This window comes from Labeo rohita, chromosome 5 (genome assembly GCF_022985175.1).
Source record: "Labeo rohita strain BAU-BD-2019 chromosome 5, IGBB_LRoh.1.0, whole genome shotgun sequence".
Lineage (NCBI taxonomy): Eukaryota > Metazoa > Chordata > Actinopteri > Cypriniformes > Cyprinidae > Labeo > Labeo rohita.
The window spans coordinates 30,198,998-30,222,938 of NC_066873.1; the positions used below are offsets into that span (position 1 = coordinate 30,198,998).

The 23,941-nt window shown below is 36.4% G+C and overlaps 1 protein-coding gene across 2 annotated transcripts in view; it reads right to left on the minus strand.

Moving 5' to 3' along the window:
- Positions 1-4,463: 4,463 nt before the first annotated feature.
- Positions 4,464-23,941, minus strand: part of unc5db (unc-5 netrin receptor Db) — a 167,671-nt gene continuing 148,193 nt past the window's right edge. For both annotated transcript variants that reach the window (XM_051110440.1, XM_051110439.1), the window contains 6 exons: positions 19,466-19,637; positions 14,620-14,847; positions 13,151-13,300; positions 9,818-9,982; positions 6,622-6,800; positions 4,464-5,695 (listed from right to left, as the gene is read on the minus strand). In XM_051110440.1, coding sequence (XP_050966397.1) covers positions 5,512-5,695; positions 6,622-6,800; positions 9,818-9,982; positions 13,151-13,300; positions 14,620-14,847; positions 19,466-19,637 — 1,078 coding nt within the window. In that variant the 3' untranslated portion in view covers positions 4,464-5,511. The remainder of the gene's footprint in view (positions 5,696-6,621; positions 6,801-9,817; positions 9,983-13,150; positions 13,301-14,619; positions 14,848-19,465; positions 19,638-23,941) is intronic.

Below are 23,941 nucleotides of genomic sequence, written 5' to 3' on the forward strand. Positions count from 1 at the left end.
TATGAATATTAATTAGGTTTCTGGTGACGCTATTTTATAAGCTTCTCTGCGTCCAATCACGTGACCTAATTAATATTCATGAGCCTTCGCTATAGTAGGATTCATAAAGTCGCGAACAACCTGACTGCCACAAGAATCACGTACTAGCTTCACTTCGTGTTGAATTGCTAGTTTAAATATTTCAATGGTTTTTTTTATCTGTAATTTCTTTGGTATTTAGGGCCAGATAATCTTTCTCCGTGTAAATTTTGGAGTGAGTCAAATAATCCAGTAAGTGAATCTCCATCAACCACACGTCTAAACTTTCGCGCTCTCTCTGAACGCACTTTTATCAATTTCCGAAATGCAAGGGCATTTCTGTCAGTTTGGCGCTATCTAGCAGACAGTTGACTGTGACAGTGCGATACTATGACTGCTAAGTGACACAGTGTAAAACACAGGAAACTGACTGATACTCCAGCAGTGCGCCCGGAGAAAGGTGGGACTCCTGTTTGTTTATTCATTTACCAAGTCTAAGGGGAATTTCATACTGCTGCTTCAGAATGCAGACAAAGGTCACTCCTTTCTCTTCCAGCAAGTACACTCCACCACGTGATCCATTCATTAGCTATATTAGATTACACTGATTTTCAACAGAGTTTTAATTGTTTGTTTTCCAGATAAACTACAATATTTGTATGGTCTGTTGTAAGGCATTACTGTGGCTCATTGAAAGCATCTTTCTCTCTTTCTTTGCTTTCAACAAATCTGGTCACTACATTGCTTTGTTGCTTCCTGGAAACTGATTTAGTTTAATTCCCTCATCTTTTTTTTTTTTCAGCTAGAAATGCCAGACAACCAATTACGTCTACATTTACTGACAAAAGCACTTTTCTATAACGTACTTGCCTGAATAGACTATAACTACACACAGTTTGAGAATGCCTAGTTGTATATTCTTTGAATAGGGTTTTAAGATGTATTTTTTTATTCAGATTTCTGAATGTTGCTCTAAGAATCCATACAGCATTAATAACAAACATTTGGTTACTATGCTTATAAGGGCTTAATCTTCAGTCGCTCATGTGTCCATTGATAAGACAGTTCTGAAGGAGGGAGGTTGTTTGAGATAAGACTAACTGTGGACTTTGCATCAGCCATTTCTGATCCTAAATTACTGTGTCTGAGACTTTTAAGTATTGCTTAAAATAACACTTTTATTGTTAAATGTTTATTGGCTACAGTTTTGTGCGAACAGTGTGCTGATTTATTTCTTACACACAGAAGACCATGTTTAGGAATCACATTGCTTTTGTTGGGATAGCAGGATATTAGTTTAACTTGCAAGAACTACATTTGCTCTGAAGAAGAGGAACAAAAAAATCATCCTGTTCCATTGCCTGACGCTATACGAAAATAAAGAAAATCATCAATTCTTAGAAAGAAAATCACGACATGAGGCATGTTTGCTAGTGTTGCAGCTCTCCTCAGCTGTACATTTATTTCCAAAAGACTGCATATACATCAGCAAACTCTACTGTACAGAAAACATCCAAAATGTTCATAATCATAGATACAGTATACCACAAAGCTGGCCTGGCGATACCAAACAAGTATATTTAGCACTAGAAAAGCTCTTGACCCCTGCATATCAGTGTAATATAGTGTTTTTTTTAAACTGATATCTTACAGTACATTTGCATGATTCAGAGCCATCTTAACCTGTACAACATTCACCATTTACAGAAGTTATACAAGGCACAAGAATCATAATTTGAAGCAAAGGCCTAAATATAACATGAACGTGGGACAGATAAACATTGTTAACTTTACCGTTCAAAGGCTTTGACTAGTGTGTCAAATAGTACCTCTATAAATGCAGTCAATAATGATAGGGCAAAATCTGAAGTTTGGTTTGATAGCCATTTCTAGATTTTATTTGTTTTTGTGTTTTTTTTTAGCATCTTGTTCCAATATTTGGACAAAAGTATGAACATTAATGAGCACCAAAGTGATTTTCTTTAAAATTCATTAATATGACTGTGTTTTCATAAAATTTTAGAGAATTTGCAGATAAATTAAAATAAGGGAAATATAAAAATATTTTGTGATATTTGATACAGTTGTAGACAACTGATGGTTTAGCAGCACAAAAAAACAAAACAAAAAAAGCACCAATAAATAAGTCAAACAGGCCGCTGTTCTCAGTGCTTCTCAGCATAAAATAAAGTGACCGGCAAACCAGTCTAGTTAAATCCTTCATTAAACTTATATTAAACATACAAATAAAATATATAAAGAATATCCAGAGTAAGAGATAAAGCTTAACTTTTCAAACCAGAGGCAAGCATTGTAGTGGCTAGAACACTGAAAACCAACTAAAATGAGCTCTTAGAGGCATTTCTGTTTGAGAGAGAGAAGGTTAATGAAGTAGATGACTTAGAAAAGAATGGCCTTAACTTTTTTTCTTCACTTCTGACAGCATTTTTCCACATAGCTCTTTTCCTTTTATCAGTCCTTAATTATAACTCTCACTGCTCACCGGTCCGTGTTCGCCCATTGTGTTTCCCACCGCACGGTGGAATTTGGTCAGAGGAGATAAGAGAGGATTCATTTTACAGAGGTCTCTTGGAGCTCTTCCTTTTCAGATGCATTTCAAAAGAAAGCTATAAGTGTTAACAAAAGGGATGTGCTGCCGTTTGCATGGCTTAAGTAAACCCTTCTTCTGGTCAATATTAGTCTCAGGCCTGACGCTCTGTAAAAGGCATGATACCGTCCTGCTCTCTGCCCCTGATGACTCAAACACGCTCACAGGAACAGAGTAATGCATTTGAGCGAGTGGGTTATGCTTTGAGTCAATGTAATTGATTTTTACCCCCCTAGCCTGTGTAAATGAGTTTTTTTTTAATGCACAGTATTCTGCCATAGCTAAAAACAACGTTGGAATCTTTACATTACCAAATTCAGAATTATTCCTCAATTGATCCCATTAAGATGGCACAATGACAATAAAACAACAGTGGAGATAAAAGAACACAGTGAGCATTGATCACAATGTGTAATGAGCAAAAAAAGGCAGTTTGAAACAGTGTATTCCCCCTCTTCCCTTCTCTAAACATCCTATAGTGCAAACAAAGCACACATCAGTAGTAACATGCAGAAGGGATATAAATACTATGCAACTCTGGAACACTAGTGAAAACATATGAAAAGATTAAAGGGGCAGTTCAGCCAAAAATAAAAGTTCTCATTATGAGTTTTTGTCCATATAATAGAAATAGAAAAACTGAAACTGTTTCAGAATTAACATTTTTCATAATATCTTCTATTATGTTCCAAAGAAAAAGTTATACCGTTTTGGCAGGAAATGAGGGCGAGGCCCCGATATACTTTACATGAAATTGAAGGGAACAAACTGATATTATGTCATGTTGAACAAAATCAGGCCAAAACAAAGTTTGTTTGAGTTTGTTTTGGCAGATCTAAACAGCTGACCAAAGCGAACTTTCTGAAAGAATTTTAATTTTTGGGTGAACTATTTCTTTAAAGCGATAGTTTAGCTAAAAATGAAAATTCTGTCATTAATTATTCACCCTCATGTCCTTCCAAACCTGTAAGACCTTTGGTTATCTTTTGAAATCCAAGAGCTTTATGACCCTGCATAGACAACAACGCAACTTGCATGTTAAAGGCCCAGAAAGGTGGTAAGGACATCATTAAATAATTTACTCACCCCCTTGTCATCCAAGATGTTCATGTCTTTCTTTCTTCAGTCGATAAGCAATGATGTTTCTTGAAGAAAACTTTCCCAAATTTTTCTCTGTATAATGGACTTCAATGGTGCCCCCAAGTTTGAACTTCCAAAATGCAGTTTAAATGAAGCTTCAAATGGCTCTAAACAATCCCAGCCTAGGAAGAAGGGTCTTGTCTAGCGACCTAGGGTCATTTTTGAAAATAAATGAAATTTATTTACTTTTTAACCTCAAACGCTCATCTTCTCTCATCTCTGAGATGCGCATACATAGTCTGTGTAATCCGGGTCAGTACAGTCAGGGTATGTCGAAAAACTCCCATCTCGTTTTCTTCTGCAACGTCAAAATTGCCCTACATCGCTGTTTTACCTTTTTTTTGTAAAGGGCATTTGATCTTCTCTGCATGTTCACTTTGTAAACACGGGGTCGGTACTTCTGCAGCGATGTAGGACGATTTTGAAGTTGGGAAAGAAAACGAGATGGGAGTTTTTTGAAAAACTGTATTGACCATATTGAATCGGAAAAAAAAAAGAGTTCACGCAGACTTAGACAAGATGAGCGTTTGAGGTTAAAAAGTATATAAATTGTCAGTTTGTTTAGAAAATTTTTAGTTTTGCTAGACAATACCCTTCTTCCTTGGCTGGGATCATTTAGAGACATCTGAAGCTGCATTTAAACTACATTTTGGAAGTTCAGATTTGGGGGCACCATTGAAATCCACTATATGGAGAAAAATTCAGGAATGTTGTCCTCAAGAAACATAATTTCTTACTGACTGAGGAAAAAAAGACATGAACATCTTGGATGACAAGGGGGTAAGAAAATTATCTGTAAATTTTTGTTCTGGAAGTGAACTTCTTTAATTTTATGAAGCTACGAGAATATGCTTTGTGTACAAAGAAAACTAAAATATTGACTTTATTTAACAGATTTTTCTCTTCAGTGTCAGTCGATGCACGTTCACGACAATACCACAAGGTAAACAAAGCACAGCACATCTGGGTTTTACATCAGATCGCCGGTTCCTGCATCAGCAGCACCACACACATACGTCATGGTACTCTCGTAAATGCATGTCAAAGACAGACAGGGAAGAAGAAATTGTTGAATAAAGTTGTTATTTTTGTTTTCTTTAAGCATAAGTATTCTCGTAGCTTCATAAAATTACAGTTGAACCACTAATGTCACATGGACTATTTAAATAATGTCATCACTACCTTTCTGGGCCTTTAACGTATCAGTTGTGTTGCTGTCTATGCAGTGTCAGAAAGCTCTCGGATTTCATCAAAAACGTCTTAACTTGTGGACCAAAGATGAAACGAAGGTCTAACAGGTTTGGAATGACATGAGGGCGAGTAATCAATGACACAATTTTCATTTTTAGGTGAACTATCCCTTTAATTATGACGTTAATGCAAGGAAATGCTCAAGAACATTCCAACCTGGCCACCAATAAAATCCCACACAATACCAATAATAAAAAAATTAAAATCATAAACACCAAGGAAAGGCTAAGGCTGAATTTCATGTAAGATGTGATGGCTTGGCACTTTGATGTTTGCTTTGAGAAAAGCATTTTGAAGCTGTTGAATCTGTGCCAAATTCATACCAAATCATACTTCCTTTGCACATGTACAGATATGTGAAACCATCTGATTGGTCGCATCTCGTCCGGGTCTTTTCTCAGACTGGATATGCCTTAGCTTGGTCCACTTGGACTCTAAATTGTAAATGCTGAGGAATTACAACTGGTGGCGTACATGTAGTCTCCAGGAGTCCCTCAAAACGTAAAGTCTGTTTCTTTTTCATCTGGACTCTGAGGCAGATTTTTACAGTGGATCTTTCCAATCTCCTCCAAAGCACTTGCAAGGGAGTCAAGATCTCCACTGTCCTGATGCCTGGCCTCCCAAAGACTGAGAATGACAGCAGAGGGACTTTTCTGCTTGGTAAAGTAGGACAGGTTCCTGTGCCGAAAGAAACGCAGGTTTCACAATAGAAGATGACATTATTTGACTACATAGCAAGAGCATATTTTATATGTCAAACTTCTATCCTGCCTGAGTCATATAGACGATGTTTGCAAGCGTATCTGGATAACCTTTTATTATATTTGATATAAATTATTCATTTAATAATAATAAATAATACATTGAATTGCATTATAGCCTGTATGTATAGCCTTCTGTTGTTTTTAGGGACCACAGTTGAAATGAATACATGACGTGTGCTGTATTTTTGCAATGTGCCAGTAGATGGTAGTGTTGTAATATAATTCCAAACTCAAGTAGTCATGTGACATAGGTTCAAGAAAAGGTAAAAAGATGTTTTCTTTCTGAATAAATCTGAATTGCTGTTAATTTCAAACGGCACAAATTACAGAGCTGCAATACCAGTTCATATCTTCATAACTGTGATGAATTTATGTATTAAAAGTACCAATGTATTAGTAGGAATGAAAAACATGTCTTCGATTGTAGCAGTTCTGTTTTCATTTGCATGGATTCCTTTTGAAGAGTTACTTGAATGCAAAAGTTCATATTTAAAAAGTAAGTTTTAGGGTTTGGTTTAAGTTCAGCTTATAGATCATCTACACAGAAATAAAAATCAGTATAAACTATCAATGTGCCACACAATTGCTTCATAGATAAAGGGAAGCTGGTGGTTCTTATATCTTGCAAATCTCTAGTGGTTCTTTAACTTCTAACCTTTGCAGAAACTGTATTCAATAAAGATGAAAAGCCTGAGGAGTATGAGTTCTGAGTGAAATGATCGAGCAAAGCGGAGCGCAGTCTAAGCTTATTATTCAAGGGCATTGTTAACAAAGTGAACACTGCTGCAATAAGTTTCAATCAGTCCTGTTGCCTTGGCTACATCTCTCTCTGGCGCTCACCTTTGAATGTGGAGTTTCTGAGCTAAGAGCTGCCAGTCCTTGCCCTTGGCGTTGGCAGTATCGAAGGTGGTGCATATCCGCTGACGTATGGACAGGGGGATTTTGAAGGCTTTGGCCCCCGTCTGTGAAGTCACCGTGCAATCTGCCTGCATAAAAAATGGGACTGTCTCTTTTTCACTCTGAAAGAAAAAAAAAACGTGGTTTTGGCTGGGTCAGAATTACTAAACAAGGCAAATTAACGAAAGACTGCAATCCCATAAAAGTGCTGATGGGAGTGGAAAGTTCTGCGGTTAAACTACTGACAATAAGCAAGAACACAGATGCAGCCAGTTCATTGCCATATTGTCCAACGCAAACTACCAAGAGTGGTGCAAATTTACAATTATTGCAGCTATGGCAAGTGCAAAGTGGGTTGAGACATATTATTTGGGCATTTAAAAGGATAGTTAACGCAAAAATGAAAATTTTCATTAATTACTCACTCTCATGTCATTCCAAACGCGGAAGACCTTCATTCATCTTTGAAGCACAAATGAAGATATTTTTGATGAAATCCGAGAGCCTTTTGACTCTGCATAGACAGCAACGCAACTGACACGTTCAAGGCCCAGAAAGGTAGTAAGGACATTGTTAAAATAGTCCATGTAACATCAGTGGTTCAACTATAATTTTATGAAGCTACAGGAATACTTTTTGTGCGTAAAGACAACCAAAATAATGACTTTATTCAACAATTTCTTCTCTTCTGTCCAGGGGTGGACTGGCCATCGGGAGCACCGGGAGAATTCCCAGTGGCCTGGCAGCCAATTTGGCCTGCTTCCCTACAATTTTTTATTTTTATTTTTAATGTTTTTGTTGTTTCTGCTGCCTGCTGAATGTACTAAAGTGATTATTTCTAAATTTGCCATTCAATAATAAAAGCTCTAATAAATCATGAATCAGTTAGTCTTGACTGGCAATGTGATTCGCCACGCGTGCATTTCATGACCCATGATAATGCAAAAGCATGTTTAGTTTTAAGATTTTTCTATAAATATATATTCAAGACATTATTATTATACTAATTTTAAAATTTAGGCAAGATAAAACAATAACACATGGTCCTATGTAATACTTGCATTTTTCTAAAATAAACGTAGGCCTATGTGCAAACAAATTACAATGAGGTGGTTGTTTTGCAACAAGGTGGAGATGGAAAAGTGGCGGGTACAAGAAAATTAGTGGAAAAAAGTAAACACACATATGAGAGACACGAGGGAAAATGAAGAGATTAAAAATTAATCACAAGTTCAAAAGTTAACCTTTAATTATTTTGTGTGGCCCCAGCCTAGGGATTTAAACCTTATGTGATGATGAGGATGGCCATACAAAAAATATTGTTTCAAAATCTGTGTGTATGAGATGGCCTGGATGAGTTTGAGATTTCCCAGCCTGAAATTTTGCCCCAGTCTGCCCCTGCTTCTGTCTCAGTCTCTGCCATGCGTTCAGCTCTCAAATGAACAGCTGATGTCACATAGATTGTTTTATCGATGTCTTACTACCTTTCTGGTGCTTGAACGTGTCAGTTGCGTTGATGGAGGGTCAGAAAACTCTCGGATTTCATCAAAAATATCCTAATTTGTGTTCCGAAGATGAACGAAGGTCTTACAAGTTTGGAACGACGTGAGGGTGAGTAATTACTGACAGTATTTTCATCTTTGGGTGAAATATCCCTTTAGTAACGGTAAAGTAAACTGACTACCGCAAACCTTAGAATATCACATGGCATAACTCATTTAAATACTCTCCTCCCATAAATTTTGCATCTGAATGGGAAACTCTTACAAATGCATATGCAATAAGGTCAGTTGCAAAAACTGTCTCTATGCTGTTTCATTTCAATTTTTCATGTCTTTTTTTTAATGCCAAACGAGAGATTGCACCAGCACAAGCTGTTAGTAAATCTGTCCCCAAAAAACAGCAACTTTTAAAGAAAGAGTTAAATTAAAATGAAAACTGCCATTTTTATGAACTCGTATTGTGCTTTCAAACCTGTACAGTGTTTTTTTTTCCTTTGGAACACAAAAGAATTTCTAAATATTTGTTACAATTCTTCCATGCAATACCTGTAAATTAGAACTGTTGAGCTCCAAAATGCATAAGAAGCACCATATGACTCACACACTATATTTCTAGTCCTCTGAAGTCACACTGTAGCCTTAAGTGAAAATGAACTGAATTTTACGTCGTTATTCACATTACTCTTCAACTCTACTGTGACTCTGAATCAAAATAGGCAACTTTTCCAGCAGTGATGCCCTAGAAGAACTATTTCTTCTTCCCCAAAGAACATTTCAGTGAACAGTTCTAAAGTTCTTAAGAGACATTTTTTTTCTTGTCATGAAGAACATTTTAATACTCTAAAATATGGGACACATTAAGCTGAGGATCGGCCGTCGGGCAATGTCGGGCCTTCTGTGCGTGTCTGACAAGCTAGTTTGTTTGGTGTGTTCCACACGTTGCCTCTCGTTGGGTTCACGTCAGCAGGAGTTTGGCCGTTACGTTGAATTGGCGTCGGGGCCATTGAGGCTGTCGACGCAAGTGAGAACTCTGATTGGATGTTCAGTTTAGCGAACGAGTCAGAGCCGGATAATTAAAGCGAAAGTGATGAAAACGAGAAATTAAATGAAGACAGCACAAACAGAAGGCTGTTCTCATGTTACGTGATCTTACCGAAGCATTCCAACATGCAAATATTTGTATAACAACATTCTCTTAAAATGAATAAAGTTATCTATATAACTTGTATTTAAAATAGTAATCAAGCGCTGCTTTGTTTACGTCTCGTATATCTGTGTATATCTGGTATATCATTGTTTCGGTTTCTCTTTCTAAATGACGAATATATACTATTAAAAGCTGCTAATATAGACAGCTAAATCTTCTCACGCAGGCACAGAATGCTAATAAAGAATCTTTATTTTTAAGAGTGCAGGTTAGATGTCAATAGAAGCGTATTTGATTTGAGAGCTGCACTGAAGGTGAAAAATCACTATATTTTCTGTTCATGACACTTCTTTTTAGAGCTTGACAGCCTGTCACTATAAACTGTCATTGTTTGGAAGATGTCAACAGTCTTTAAAAAATAAACATGAGGCTGACTAAATAATGACAGTAGCCGAAACACAAAGATGTTATTAAACCTCAGTGAACTGACCTCTCCCACTGAGGTGTAGACCTGCAGGATCTGCTCGTGACCTCTGACCTGCCGCACACTGATCTTGCAGGAGAGCTGGGTGGTTGAGGCGCTATGTCTCTGCAGCGAGAAGGCACAGTGCACAGGCTGCTGGTTGCTATACCACACTTGGGTGAAGGAGAATTCCTGCAGCGGGACGAGGACACCAGAAATGAAGAGAAGAACAGAGAGAGAGATCAGAGAGCTGAGTCAGGGAAAGCGCCTGATCCATGAAAAATGTGGAAGCATGCGTGTTAAAAGACTCGTCTCTGAGACCATCACTACAAAAGAGACACAAACTCTAATCCCTGTTAATTCCGATGATAGGGGTCAGTGCAGGGGTATGTACAACACACCGTATCTGGGAGCAGGGCAGCGGAAGGGAAAGCAATTGCCTTTGATGTATAATTAATTTCTGTGAAGTAGCACGTCTGCAGGGAGTGTCCTTGACCTCTCCTGCGCCGCTTCTCCAGCCCTGCATATTGAAATGACCTGCGAGATGCTCTATGTCAACAGTAATAGGAACCCTCAGCAGAAGAGATGCTTGATGGGACAGCAGATGCCTTAATGCCGGGATTAATTTTTCCCACGAGTAGACATACAAAAGCATGTTCCAGGAGACAGAAGCACCTCTGAACTGATCAAATGCCTGAACCTTGAGCCGAATACATGTCACGGTCTATCTGAATGCTAGGTAGAACAGTGTCAGTCTTCAGAGTTGAAACTTGTAGCGCTGTATGGCCTTAACTACTATGTATTTACATATAAATTAACCATTTGATACAATGCACTTACTGTGTACATACATGTTTTTACATTGTACTTAAATTTTAAAAAATACCTGCATGTACTGTTGACCCATACCAACAGACCTGTCCCTAACCTTACCCGCATCCCAAGTACATAGTAGTTAATGCCACCTAATATAAAGAGAGACCTGAAAACTGTTACTCTGTGCTTTCTATAAGAGGTTCACACATGCAGAGTAGATTTTTCTATTCATTTTATTTTTGTTTTTATCATAAAAACAGCACAGAATAGACAGGTAGGTGTGTTTAAAACATTGTATTTTGTCTTGTTGTACAGTACAAACTTCTTAATATGTTAAAACGACAGTTAATTTGCAAAATTGATGCGAAACTGCATAAATCATTAAAACTTGTTTTCAGAGAACAGTTTATTTTTTCTTACCTTACTTGCTAATTGTTTTTATTAAATAATAAAAATGAATAAAAACAATGAACCAGTAAATAAATCTATCATCAAGAGTAGTAAGAAATATTTAATTAAAGTAAGTTCTCTAAAAACAAGTTTTAATCTTACTAAATGACTGGGAAAAAAAGACAAAATTCTTAAATCGCATAAACTCACCACATATTATGTATACTCTACAAAAATTCTGGGTTATGTTATTCTTAGCCCAAATGTTGGGTTCAGGGTCATTTCACCTGTTGTTTTCAGGTGCTAGATAGTTTTTTTTGTAAATCAGCTGCTGTGTAAATTTAACTGTCAGTACAAATGATGAAACTCACAACCTACCCAGCGCTGGGTCAGTGTAACCTAGTGTTGGCTTGCCAAACTGATAAATTTGTCAACGGGTCATTGTGTTATTTTCTGAGAGAACACTTCCTGATAGGAATCATCCTGAATAAAATTAAGGTTTGGATTATATTGTTTTCCTATCAAATTTTAACTGTAGAAACAAATGAGATAAAAATGTATTTTGTTTACATTTTTTGTTAACATGTATAGTTGAAGTCAAAAGTTTACATACACTTTGCAGAATCTGCAAAATGTTAATTATTTTACCAAAATAAGAGGAATCACAAAATGTATGTTATTTTTTTATTCAGTGCAGTCCTGAATAAGAAATTTCACATGAAATACGTTTACATATAGTCCACAAGAGAAAAAAAAATAGTTGAATTTTACACACGCTTGATTCTTAATACTGTGTTGTTACGTGAATGATCCACAGATGTGTGTTTTTTTTTTGTTTGTTTGATGATAGTTGTTCATGAGTCCCTTGTTTGCCCTGAACAGTTAAACTGCCCGCTGTTTTTCAGAAAAATCATTCAGGTCCCACAAATTCTTTGGTTTTTCAGCATTTTTGTGTATTTGAACCCTTTCCAGCAATGACTATATAATTTTGAGATCCATCTTTTCACACTGAGGACAACTGAGGGACTCATATGCAACTATTACAGACGGTTCAAATGCTCACTGATGCTCCAGGAGGAAACACGATGCATTAAGAGCCAGGGGTGTAAACTTTTGAACAGAATCAGAATGTACATTTTTCTTATTTTGCCTGCATATCATATTTTTTTCATTTAGTACTGCCCTTCAGAAGCTACAGAAGCTATGTTCTTGTTGCCCAGAAGACAAAGTAAGTTAAATTTACCCTGATCTTCAAATTCATAAAGTTTTCCTTCTGAAGCATCAGTGAGTGTTTGAACCTTCTGTAATAGTTGCATATGAGCCCCTCAGGTGTCCTTCGTGTGAAAAGATGGATGTCAAAATCATACAGTCATTGTTGAAAAGGGTTCAAATACATAAAAATGCTAAGAAATCCAAAGAATTTGTGTGACCTGAAAGATTTTTCTGAAGAACAGCAGGCAGTTTGACTGTTCTCACGAACAATCACTAAACAAACAAACAAAAAACAGCTGTGGATCATTCAGGTAACAACACAGTATTAAGAATCAAGTGTATGTAAACTTTTAAACGGGGTAATTTTTAAAAATTCAACTATTATTTTCTCTTGTGGACTATATGTAAATGTCTTTTATGTGAAAAATCTTATTCAGGTTGGTACTAAATAAAAAATAACATGCATTTTGTATGATCCCTCTTATTTTGGTAAAATAATTAACATTTTGCAGATTCTGCAAGGTGTGTGTAAACTTTTGACTCCAACTGTATGTTGCTAATAAAACTAACTACTTGGAACACTATTCTTCTACAAATGCAGCATACACTGGACCTATGAAGTACCAGCAGTGATGTATTGAAATGCTACTGTTCCTGTTATATATAACAGAGAGAACAGATTGCATTAATATTATTTGAATGAACTTTCAATATCAGGTTGTTTAACCCAGCACTATGTCAAAAACAACCCAGAAAATGTGTTAATGTATAAAATCCAGCATGTGTTCTGTCCACTATTTACCCAGCAGTGGGCTGCCAAATAGCCCAACAGTGTTAATTTTTAAGCCAGCATTTTTCTAGCTTTACCTGCAGTTATATAGGCAGCTGCTTGTTGCACATTACAGTACTGGTCAGAGTAGGTTACTAATGCTAGCATGTTACCTGACAGGTGGTGAAGGGTTTGATGCTCCACAGAAACTGAGGGATATCCTGGATGGACACCTGCAGACTGAGGCAGTTTCCTTTGAAGAACAGCGTCTTGGGCTCCTCGAGAAGCTGACCTCCTCTACTGGTCTCAGCAGTGACCACTCTCTTTGTAAAAAAAGAAGTACAGGTAAAAACAGAGTGGGAACACTGGGGAAAAACATAGGAAAGGGCAGAAAGTGGTACAGAAAGAAAATGTGGATAGACTGGACAACCATAACCTAGAACCACGTTATTCAGCTACCGTGGTGCTGAATGTTTCACCAGTTCAGAAGAGAAATGACTACAATGGCTAAAAAGGCTAAAACACTTATGCCAATTTAAAGTGGAACATCTTGTCAATTTATTGCAGTTAATATTCACTACAAGAAATATTATTTTAACTTGATCTTGAGTGGCTAAAAAAAGGTACAGTGTTTGGAAGGAACAAAAGATCTACAGCTAATAAACATTGTGAAATATTTAAAAAAAAAAGCTTTCAAAGTGCTGGTTAAAGCTTTGAAAAGAAAATTGAATTTAAATTGATTACTGGCTTCTCTGATTTCAAGCGTGGCAGTGTTCATCTGTCAAAACTGCTTTGTGTTTCGTTGCATTGCAAAGATGAGTGTTCTCTTTGTGTGTGTGTGTGCTCAAGAGTCTGAGCACTCATGCAAGACAACAGTAATTGACTTTGACTTTTGTATCCTCTGGTTGTGTGTTTGAAAATAGCACTGACCAAACCATACATTCTGATCACACAATTAAACCATCATAATTCTAAACCCACACTTTCACCAGTGGTCTCGGACTTCTGGATCCTACTGCAAATGCAGTCTAGTTTTGATATAATCATCTTGTGATGCACCACACGTTTAAATATTTACACCAAGAAAGTTCTTGTGGATATTTAAAACATGAGTGCAACAGTGCTCACCCACTTTTTCAGCAGCCAATTTTTTCCCATAGGAACTTTTTAAAAAAGTCATCAAGAGTTATAATCCATGAACCAAACCACCCAGCTGGTGAATCACAACTTTGATTTGAAGCAAAAAAAAATTGGATGGCCTGAGGGTGAGTATATTCTCATCAATTTTTTATTTTAGGGTTAACTTTAATGCTTTCATGAGGGAAAGAACTACAATTCCAAGAACCACTGTGAATGACAACTGAATTAAAATGATGGAGCACTATATAAAACTAGAATCATGGTTTATGTGGTTTTTCACCATGAAATCAGCTGTTAAATATGATAAATTAGCAATAAATAAATTTAATTTAATTAATGTTTAACAAATGTCACCTAATTCATTGATTACCCCACAGCTCAAAGTAAGTTAAAAAATCAATTCCCAAATGAAAATGAATGGGATCTTTACTTTCAGAACCCGACTAATGCATTCTGCTCAAGTAATGTGATTATGACCACATATTCACTGTCCTGCTGTCACCTGAAAGGCATGCGGTGTGTCATCTACACAGTGCACTCGCAGGCTGTAGTCCACGGAGGAGGCCTCCATACTGCCGAACACAGCGATCCTTAGTCTCTTTATGGCGGCATCGGTGTTGGGTTCCCCCACCAGTGCATAACAGCCCGGCTGATCCAGCAACAAGTGACAGCTATGCGAGTCCATCAGGCAATAGCAGGAGGTTGATTCATCATCTACTGACATTATTTCCTGTAAACCAAGAAAGAGATGATCAAATCATGGTAACGTGACACGTTCACAAATTTTTTTTTACTTTTCAATGAATGCTTGATAGTGTATGAAAAATGGGTATATAGCTCACAAGATATATGAACTTTTAAAGATATAATTAAGTTGTAATTAAATATTATTTTTTTCTTTCCATTTTCTCATCATCATGCATATGGCCACAGCCATTTCACCCTGCAGCCCAAGACTGGCTACCCACTGAAGCTAAGCAGGGCTGAGCCTGGTCAGTACCTGGATGGGAGACCACCTGGGAAAACTAGGTTGCTGTTGGAAGAGGTGTTAGTGAGGCCAGCAGGGGGTGCTCACCCTGTGGTCTATGTGGGTCCTAATGCCCCAGTGTAGTGATGGGGACACTATACTGTAAAAAGCACTGTCATTCGGATGAGACGTTAAACCGAGGTCCTGACTCTTTGTGGTCATTAAAAATCCCATGGCACTTCTCGTAAAGAGTAGGGGAGTATCGCCGGTGTCCTGGCCAAATTCCCTCCTCTGGCGTTTGTCAATCATGGCCTCCTAATAATCCCCATTCACTGAATTGGCTCTATCACTCTCTCTCCTCTCCACCTGTAGCTGGTGTGTGCTGAGTGCACTGTTGCCGTTGTCCTGTGGCTGCCGTTGCATCATCCAAGTGGATGCTGCACACTGGTGGTGGTTGAGGAGAGATCCCCCCATATGATTGTAAAGCGCTTTGGGTGTATAGCAATACACAATGAAAGCGCTATATAAATGCGATCATTCATTCATTCATTCATTCATTCTCAACCGCATAATTAAAAAAATACCACCGTGTTTTTTTTTTGTTTGTTTGTTTTTCTGGTCCATACAAGTCAGTGGTAACCTTCTTCAAATGGCATTCAAGACAAACAGATTTTAAGTAACTTGAGAGTAAGTGCAGAATTTTCATTTATGAGTGAAATATCCTTTTAAAGAGGTCATGGGATGCCCATTTTCCACAAGCTGATATTATTCCTTAGAGTCTTAATGAAAAGTCTATAATAAACTTTGGTTAAAAATTCCCAATGGTAGTGTAAAACAACAACATTTTTACCCTGTCAAAATGAGCTCTGCAAAAATCAACCCCTTTTGATGGATGCTCCTTTAAATGCAAATGAGCTCTGCTCGCCCCGCCCCTCTCTTCTCTCTGTGAAGTGACGAGCCTGTTTACTTTAGCCGCATTTAGCTCCTAACTAGCACGTTATTAGGAAAGGTGATTGCAGAGATTCATAGAAAAAAAAAAAAAACCCTATACTCACTTCTGCAGTAGGTGAAGCTGGATCACGAATGATTTGCGAGAACATAGATGCATTTATGTAGATCGGGAGACGCATTCCCTTCACAAACAAACGTAATCCACTGCATCTTCAGCGGCTCAGATGTCGGGAGTAAATGACGATCACTATGTTTATTATCACATCCAGCAACACAACACCTCAATCGCTCAATCAGAGATATTCTTGTCTACTTTACATCCCTGTTCCGCCATCGAAAAAATGGAGGTCGGACTGTTACCGCTGATCTGAGGTAAGACGCTCATGTCAATCAAATATCGAGGGAGTGGCCTCTGTTAGTGTGACGTCATACCGACAGGCCTCTGAGAATGGCTCAATTTGAAAAAGGGGATATTATTTTTGCAGATTAATTAAAAACCACTGCATGGATTTTTATCATTATAGGGTAGATTTGTACATACACTGCCAACACACATTAATGTTCAAACAACATGTAAAAGTGAACTGTGCATCCGATGACCCCTTTAAAGAAATTTTGTGCCCTTTTTTAATCTTAAAGCATTAGTCAAATTGTAATCTGGTACTAGTTCCAAATTACATGACAAAAATTGTAGTTAGTAACTTAATTGCATCTTATATAAATTATTTAATATAATCAGCCTACTTTTAGACTGCTTTTAGATTACTTTTTGACCTAAATCATTTATCAGATTGATTTAAATAGGATAAACGTATCATTTTGACATTAAAATACAAAGAGCAAGAAAATATATTCTATTCGTTGTAATTAACATTAATTGCAGTGCATTAAAAATTATAATACATCAAGGTTTCCCAAACTAGTATTTGTGAAGGAACTACAGGGGGTTTCTGAGTTTAAAACTAATAATTAATTTAATCATAAAAAATGTTCAATGTTAAAATCAATCATTTAAAAAAAATAAAATAATAATAAAAATGAAATATATTATTTGTGTACCTGCATACCATGTGACCATTAACCAACATCAGAAAACATCCAAATATGATACCTAATTTTTGAAATATGTATTTATTAAAATCTCAGTGGTACTTCAATTAAATATATTAGAATAAAGAGGATCAGATGACAAAAATGTTTGTGAATTTGTGCATTTTAATGTGTTTGAAAGACAAAAGCCTTCCAAAGACAGAAAAAAGGTTAAATACCTACAGAGTAATGATTTTTGTAAATCAGTGGTCAATGCTGTGCTACCACCTGACTAATGACTGAACTTTGTGTGAATGTCCACAAAACTTAAAGACTTTCTAAAATATATATATATAAAAGAGTATACTATTTTTAAAAGGAAAAGTTAAAAGATGAAAAAGAGGAATTAGGGAGAATCAATAAATTCTGAATCATTTATTGCTATTTTTTAAATAATATGTAATCAGGTAATCCATTAAAAGTAACTATAAAAAGTAGTCTGATTTTAAAATGTAATTTAATCTAATTTCAAGTATTAATTTTTTTTAATTTTACAGATTACATGTAATCAGTACTTCCCATCTGTGCCAGATTTATTATAATTGCATAGAAAAGAGACACCAGTATATTATTATTAAAATATATCCTTTTGTGTTCCATAGATGGGAAAAGTCATATGAGAGAACTATCCCTTTAACTGAGCAGCCTTTTCTTTCTGTCACAATAAAACTGTAGGAAACATTAGCAATTAAACTTAATTAACCTTATCAGTTCTGTATCAGCTAACAAGATTATCAGCAGCTGCACATGCCAAAGAGCTGTCCACAAAGTCTCATTCTAACATAAGAAATGAGACTATGATATGTAATGGCAAATAATGACAATTTCACCAAGATGAATGATGCATTGGATTTGTTTCAGTGCCCAGTGCTATGAAAAGTTACACATCACATAAATATAACTTTCTCATTGGTATGGAGACCTTCAAAAGAAACCATCTTCATACAGACTGACTTGCAGCTGCTGCAAGATTTTTTTTTCCACCTCAGCGTGTTAAATAATCTCAGCTCAGCCTGTATTTTTGCCAGCGTAATTGTGTGATCAGTGGAAAAAGCTAAATTCACTCCGTCACACTGACTTAGAATCACTCACAAATCACAAATCAGCGAGGTCACTTCTGTATTTCTCTGACAAGGTTAGGCTAACATCAAGTCAAGCACAGACACTCATACAATACAGGCTTTCTTTTCATTTTTCTGACAGACGAACATTTATTCATGTGACTAGAGCTCTTCAAAGCAACGTAAATATCAAACAAAACGACCTCCTCAGAAAAAACACTCCGATAACAAAGTATGTGATGCACCTGAAAGGGATATAAATTTGTACCACTGCAGTCTTTCGTTGACAAGCCTGTGATTTAACCAGCAGTTTTTTATGTAATTACTTCAGCCATCACCAACATTGGAGCTGTCACTGTTTCGAATAAAACTCTTAAAAGCCAGGGAAAAACTCTGACAGCAAATGCATTTTCGTGAAGACCGTTGGTGGTAATCTCAAGGATAAGTATCGCTCTGTGGAACAATCTGAAATTCATCTAAATAATGACTCACGCTGGTGGTCAGACACAAAAAAGAAGGTTATTTATCTAATCGCATTCAATAACAAACTCTGTGCCGTTACGGCAAACTTTCATTATTACATCAACTTTCAAACCGTGATGACAGTTTTAGGTTTTCAGAGGCTGACGCCGGAGTAAAACACATGGGACTGGGACAAATGTGAGTGATTGTAGTAGGGTCAGGAGGGAGGTCCCGTCCATGACTCCTGTCCTGATTGCCTTGTGTCAGCTCTTATTTCAGGTGGTCCTCTAGTACAACCAGATCGATATATCCTGGGTCTGATGGGGCGCCTTGTACCGATGCTCCTGCTGTTTGACTGCCATGAACTGTGTGTCTTCCCAGCTATTACAGGCTGTAATTGTTTTTTCCTTGAGCACTTCACTGCCGTAGCCTCCTCTGAGGAACTGCTGTCCCTGGATCTCTTGTCAAGAGCGTGCAATCGCCTAATCAACACATTTTTAAAACATGCACACCTCCGAAGGCTGGCACAAGCAGTTACGGGATGTGGTTCAAACGAATTTCACTTATAATTGGTTCATGGCTCATGTTGCCAGGTTAACTGTATCACAAGACTTTAGAAATATATCTAAATGGGAACATAAATGTTCCCTGAGTAAAGTGTTAAAATCATTTTTGGCTTAACCTTAATCTTGTTGATAAAGGTTGCCAGTGCATTCTACTATACTGGCTCACTGCTAATAATTGACACTGTTTCACACAGAAAAGAATTTAAAATGAATTTGCTCTGAAAAACAGAGATGTCATGTCTTTGTTCCTACCTCCCACTTGTTGTCCTTGGTTTGTCTCTTGAGTTTAATGTTCCAGTTTTCAGCGCTGACTTCAGCACAATGAGCTATCGTCATGGCAACAGGATAGGACAGGTTCAGCCCCGGAGGTCCATATGTGATCTCTGGCCCTAACAGAATCTCACACCTTTCCTCTGATTGGGCACTAGTACGAAAAAAGATAAACAAATGAGATAAATGTTAATATATTACTGATAATTTCAAGATAACCCACGCCATTATTTATTATGAAATAAATAAAACGCACTCAGAAAATACTAAACTACACTAAGAAAATACTGTGACAATATGGACATATATGATGGTACAAAAGATATCAAATAAATGTGACCCTGGACCACAAAACCAGTCGTAAGTAGCATGGGTATATTTGTAGCAATAGTCAAAAATACATTGCATGGGTCAAAATTTTTCTTGCAAAAAATCAAAGTAAAGATCATGTTCCATGAAGATATTTTGTACATTTCCTACCGTAAATATATCAAAACGTATATTTTGATTAGTAATATGCATTGCTAAGAACTTAATTTGGACAACTTTAAAGACAATTTTCTCAATATTTTGAATTTTTTGCACCCTCAGGTTCCATATTTCCAAATAGTTTTATCTCAGGCGAATATTGTCCTATCCTAACAAACCATACATCAATGGAAAGTTTTTATATTCAGCTTTTCAGATAATGTATTAATCTAAAAAGAAAAACTGACCCTGGCTTTGTGGTCCAAGGTCACAAATAAGCTTTCCACTGATGCATGGTTGTTAGGATCTGACAATATTTGGCTGATATAACTATTTGAAAATATGGAATCTGAGGGTGCAAAAAAATCTAAATATTAAAATCGCCTTTAAAGTTGTCCAAATTAAGTTCTTAACAATGCATATTACTAATCAAAATTTAACTTTTGATATATTTACCGTACAAAATTTACAAAATATCTTAATGAAACATGATCTTTAATTAATATCCTAATGATTTTTGGCATAAAAGACAAATCGATAATTTTAGTCCCACACAATGTATTTTTGGCTATTGCTACAAAAATACCCGTGCTACTTAAGACTGGTTTTGTGGTCCAGGGTCACAAATGAGGTTCTTTTGAATTTTCTATTAATCAAAGAATCCTGAAGTTTCCACAAAAATATTAAGCAGCAGATCTGTTTTCAACTATAAGAATAATAATAATAATAATAAAAGTTTCTTGAGCACATATCTTGAGCATATCAGAATGATTTCTAAAAGATCATGTGAAGCTGTGACTGGAGTAATAGCTGCTGAAAATCTCAAGAATAAATAACATTTTAAAATATGATTTAAACAGAAAACAGTTATTGTAAATTGTAATACAACAATTTAACATTAGTAGAGTTTTCACTATAAAGCCTTGATGAAATTCAGAAACATTTTGAGTGGTAATGTAAGTAAATAAACAAACAAGCATATGCATTTGGCAGATGCTTTACTCAAAGCAGGTTACACTGCATTTAAAGTATACATTTTATCAGTGCACGCAATCCTTGGGAATCAAACCATGTCATCAGTAGCGTTACACTCAATTGTTTAAACTACCCCTCTGGCCAGTTATTTAAATAGTTAACAAATTTAGCTAAACCAAACAGAGTGATCAGAAAAAACCTGAAAAAAACACACAATAAAAGTATACACTGACAGAAAAAACTGTGCTCACCACCCTTGTTATCCTGCATAAATAACATAATGATAAAAACTGTCACGTCTGCAGTCTACAGAATCATTACAAACACGACTCTGAGAACCTTGATTTAGTGGAAGCTACTGATTCTCTGAGGGCACTGGAGTCGTTTACCAGCTCTTGCATATTCATTAGTCTTTGCTTATGATCTTCTGGCCATTATCGCTACCTTCCATCTTTTCCTTGTGGTGGCAAACCATAACATAAAACCCATTAATGAGAAAGAGTTAATGAAGGATTTGGCCTTTCATGCAAATTTAGAGGTTAAAAAAAAGGGAAACAGAAAGGAAGGAAAAGCTGGTTGTCGACAGACATCGCATAGTCAATACAACATGAACATGTATATATACATAGGGGTCTCTTTTTTGATTTCAACAATAAGCTTTGGATAGATGTTAACATTTACACACAACTGAGCAAATTAAAAACCAATTTAAATAAGCTCCAGGTAGGCATTTTGTAAGGTAACAGTTGTCAAACATATCTAATAAAATACAAACATAAAGTGGTTCTTTAAAATACTTTAAAGAAACCAATGGGACACCAAAGTGCCATGCACATCTAAAGTTTTGTTCTCTTTCTTTCCAACGAACCACTTTGTAATAGAAAATTCACTACAGACTAAAAAACTAAGAGCACCACAGCAGCAGAACTTGCTTTAAGGACTTTTGCAGTATGCCCAAAGGACGCCATAAGCTTTTACAGTTTATCTGAATCTATATTAATTCAGCTTTGCTGAAGAGGGAATAAGGACTAAACCACTCTTTACAGCCAATCAGTCTGTCCTCTTCCAAACTCTCTTCAAGTATTCTTCTATTTACATCTAATTACTATTCAGACATGTCAGGTCTGTAGGAACTTCAATGCGATTCAAACCGCATTCAGGTTTAACCAAAAGAGGCTGTACAAAGGATAATGCATGATGAATGTCTGAAATCCCTCAACGGTATCTGTTTGACACTGACATCCTTGAGGTAAAAACACTGTCCTTCAATGAACTTTTCATTTTTAGTGTGTATTTGAACAAGCAAAAAACATAACCACTCAATCGAAAGCATAATCTTTGCATAATTCAAATAATACCCTGCTTGTTTACTTAGAAATACAATGTGCAAACAGAAGACTGAATTCCTCTATGCAAACAGTTCCTTCACTGCAACACAACTCTGGTTTGCATGTTTAAGTCAAGGCTGGGGGCAGATTACCTGGGTTGCATAAGGAACTGCACTTCTAAATGAGTTTCCACTCTAGTACCTTAAGTAGCTTGTCATGCTTTTTACTACTCTCCTCCTTATCATCAAGGGTCTTATCCTGCAAGCTCCTATAGGCCTATGTTGAGAAGTATTATTCAAAAAGACTGATGAGTCACTGTTAGAGGATCAGGCGGCAGAGTGCTGGAGCATTAGCGGACACTGTAGGAGGCGACAGGCAAACTTAATGCTTCCATTATGTATTCATTCTCTCATTTGGGCATCTGACCGTGACTTTAGTGTGGCAAATTGATCAGTAACTTGACTTGAAGGAATAGTTCCACAAAAATGAAAAAGTCCATAATCACTTACTCAACCTCATGTCATTTGAAACTTCAATGACCTTCCTTCTTTGTGGAACACAAAAGGAGTTATTTTAGAATGTCCAAACTGCTCTTTAAGGAAGATGTCAAAAGAAGATTTCATAAAGAATATCTGTGAATAATGACTTGGACTGACAAAGTTATCACATGACTTACACAGGCTTTGAAATACAGTGCATTAATTTTACAGTGGACTAATTTTTGATGTTTTTATGATGCTTTTTGTCCTCTTGGGAGCCTGATTATCCCCATCCACTTGCATTGAAAGGAAAAGAGCAGCTACGCAATCAGTTTCTTTGTCTGAAAATTATACAGTTTGGAACAAGCACTGGTTTGTTGTTTTAAGACTGAATTATCACTTTATAATACAAAGTTACTTCTATCATGACTGACAAAAATTATTTAAAAAAAATAGAATTCAGTATTATGATATTATTTGGAATTACATGATACCCTGAGCTGAGGACAGTCACAGCTTTAATGCATATACAAAATCTACTGTTCCAAGATAAGCCACAAAAACCAGACCTAAATAAAGGTTTCAAAAACATTTAGAGTGTGATAAAATATTGAGCTCAGATGACACGCTCCTCTAAAAACTTTTTTTATTTGTATTATTAGTAGTAACAGCACACACCTGTAACAGACACACCTGTAACCCAATCATCAAAATTTCTATAAAATGATATTACGTTGCGTGTACGCTTTGCAGCATTTTAAAGTGTGTTCGGTTTTATCCAAGACAGATGAATGTGAATCTGGAAATGTTTTATTATGTTGGTTATTGTGCATATCACAGCAGTTCCATTGAGTGCCACTAAAAGGTTTACGTGCACAGTCTACACAAATCCCTACTCTTAATACCAACTGATAGTACTGACAAACAAGATAAAAATGTATTTGCTATAGCAACCGTGCCATTTTAGCATGCTTCTACAAGTCTTTGTGCTCTTTCATTATGACATGAGCACAAGTTCAGTGCTGTACCGGGTGAGCTACCAAGCAAGTTCACCACATTAGTAAAGCCATACAAATGCTGCTGATGTGATGCAAATGTTAAAATGTGTTCATTTACAAATCATGCACTATGTTATGTAATGAATTGTGCAAAAATAAGTTTATAAAAACCATTAATCTGCCCACATAGTAATAATTAGTTTGAAATGG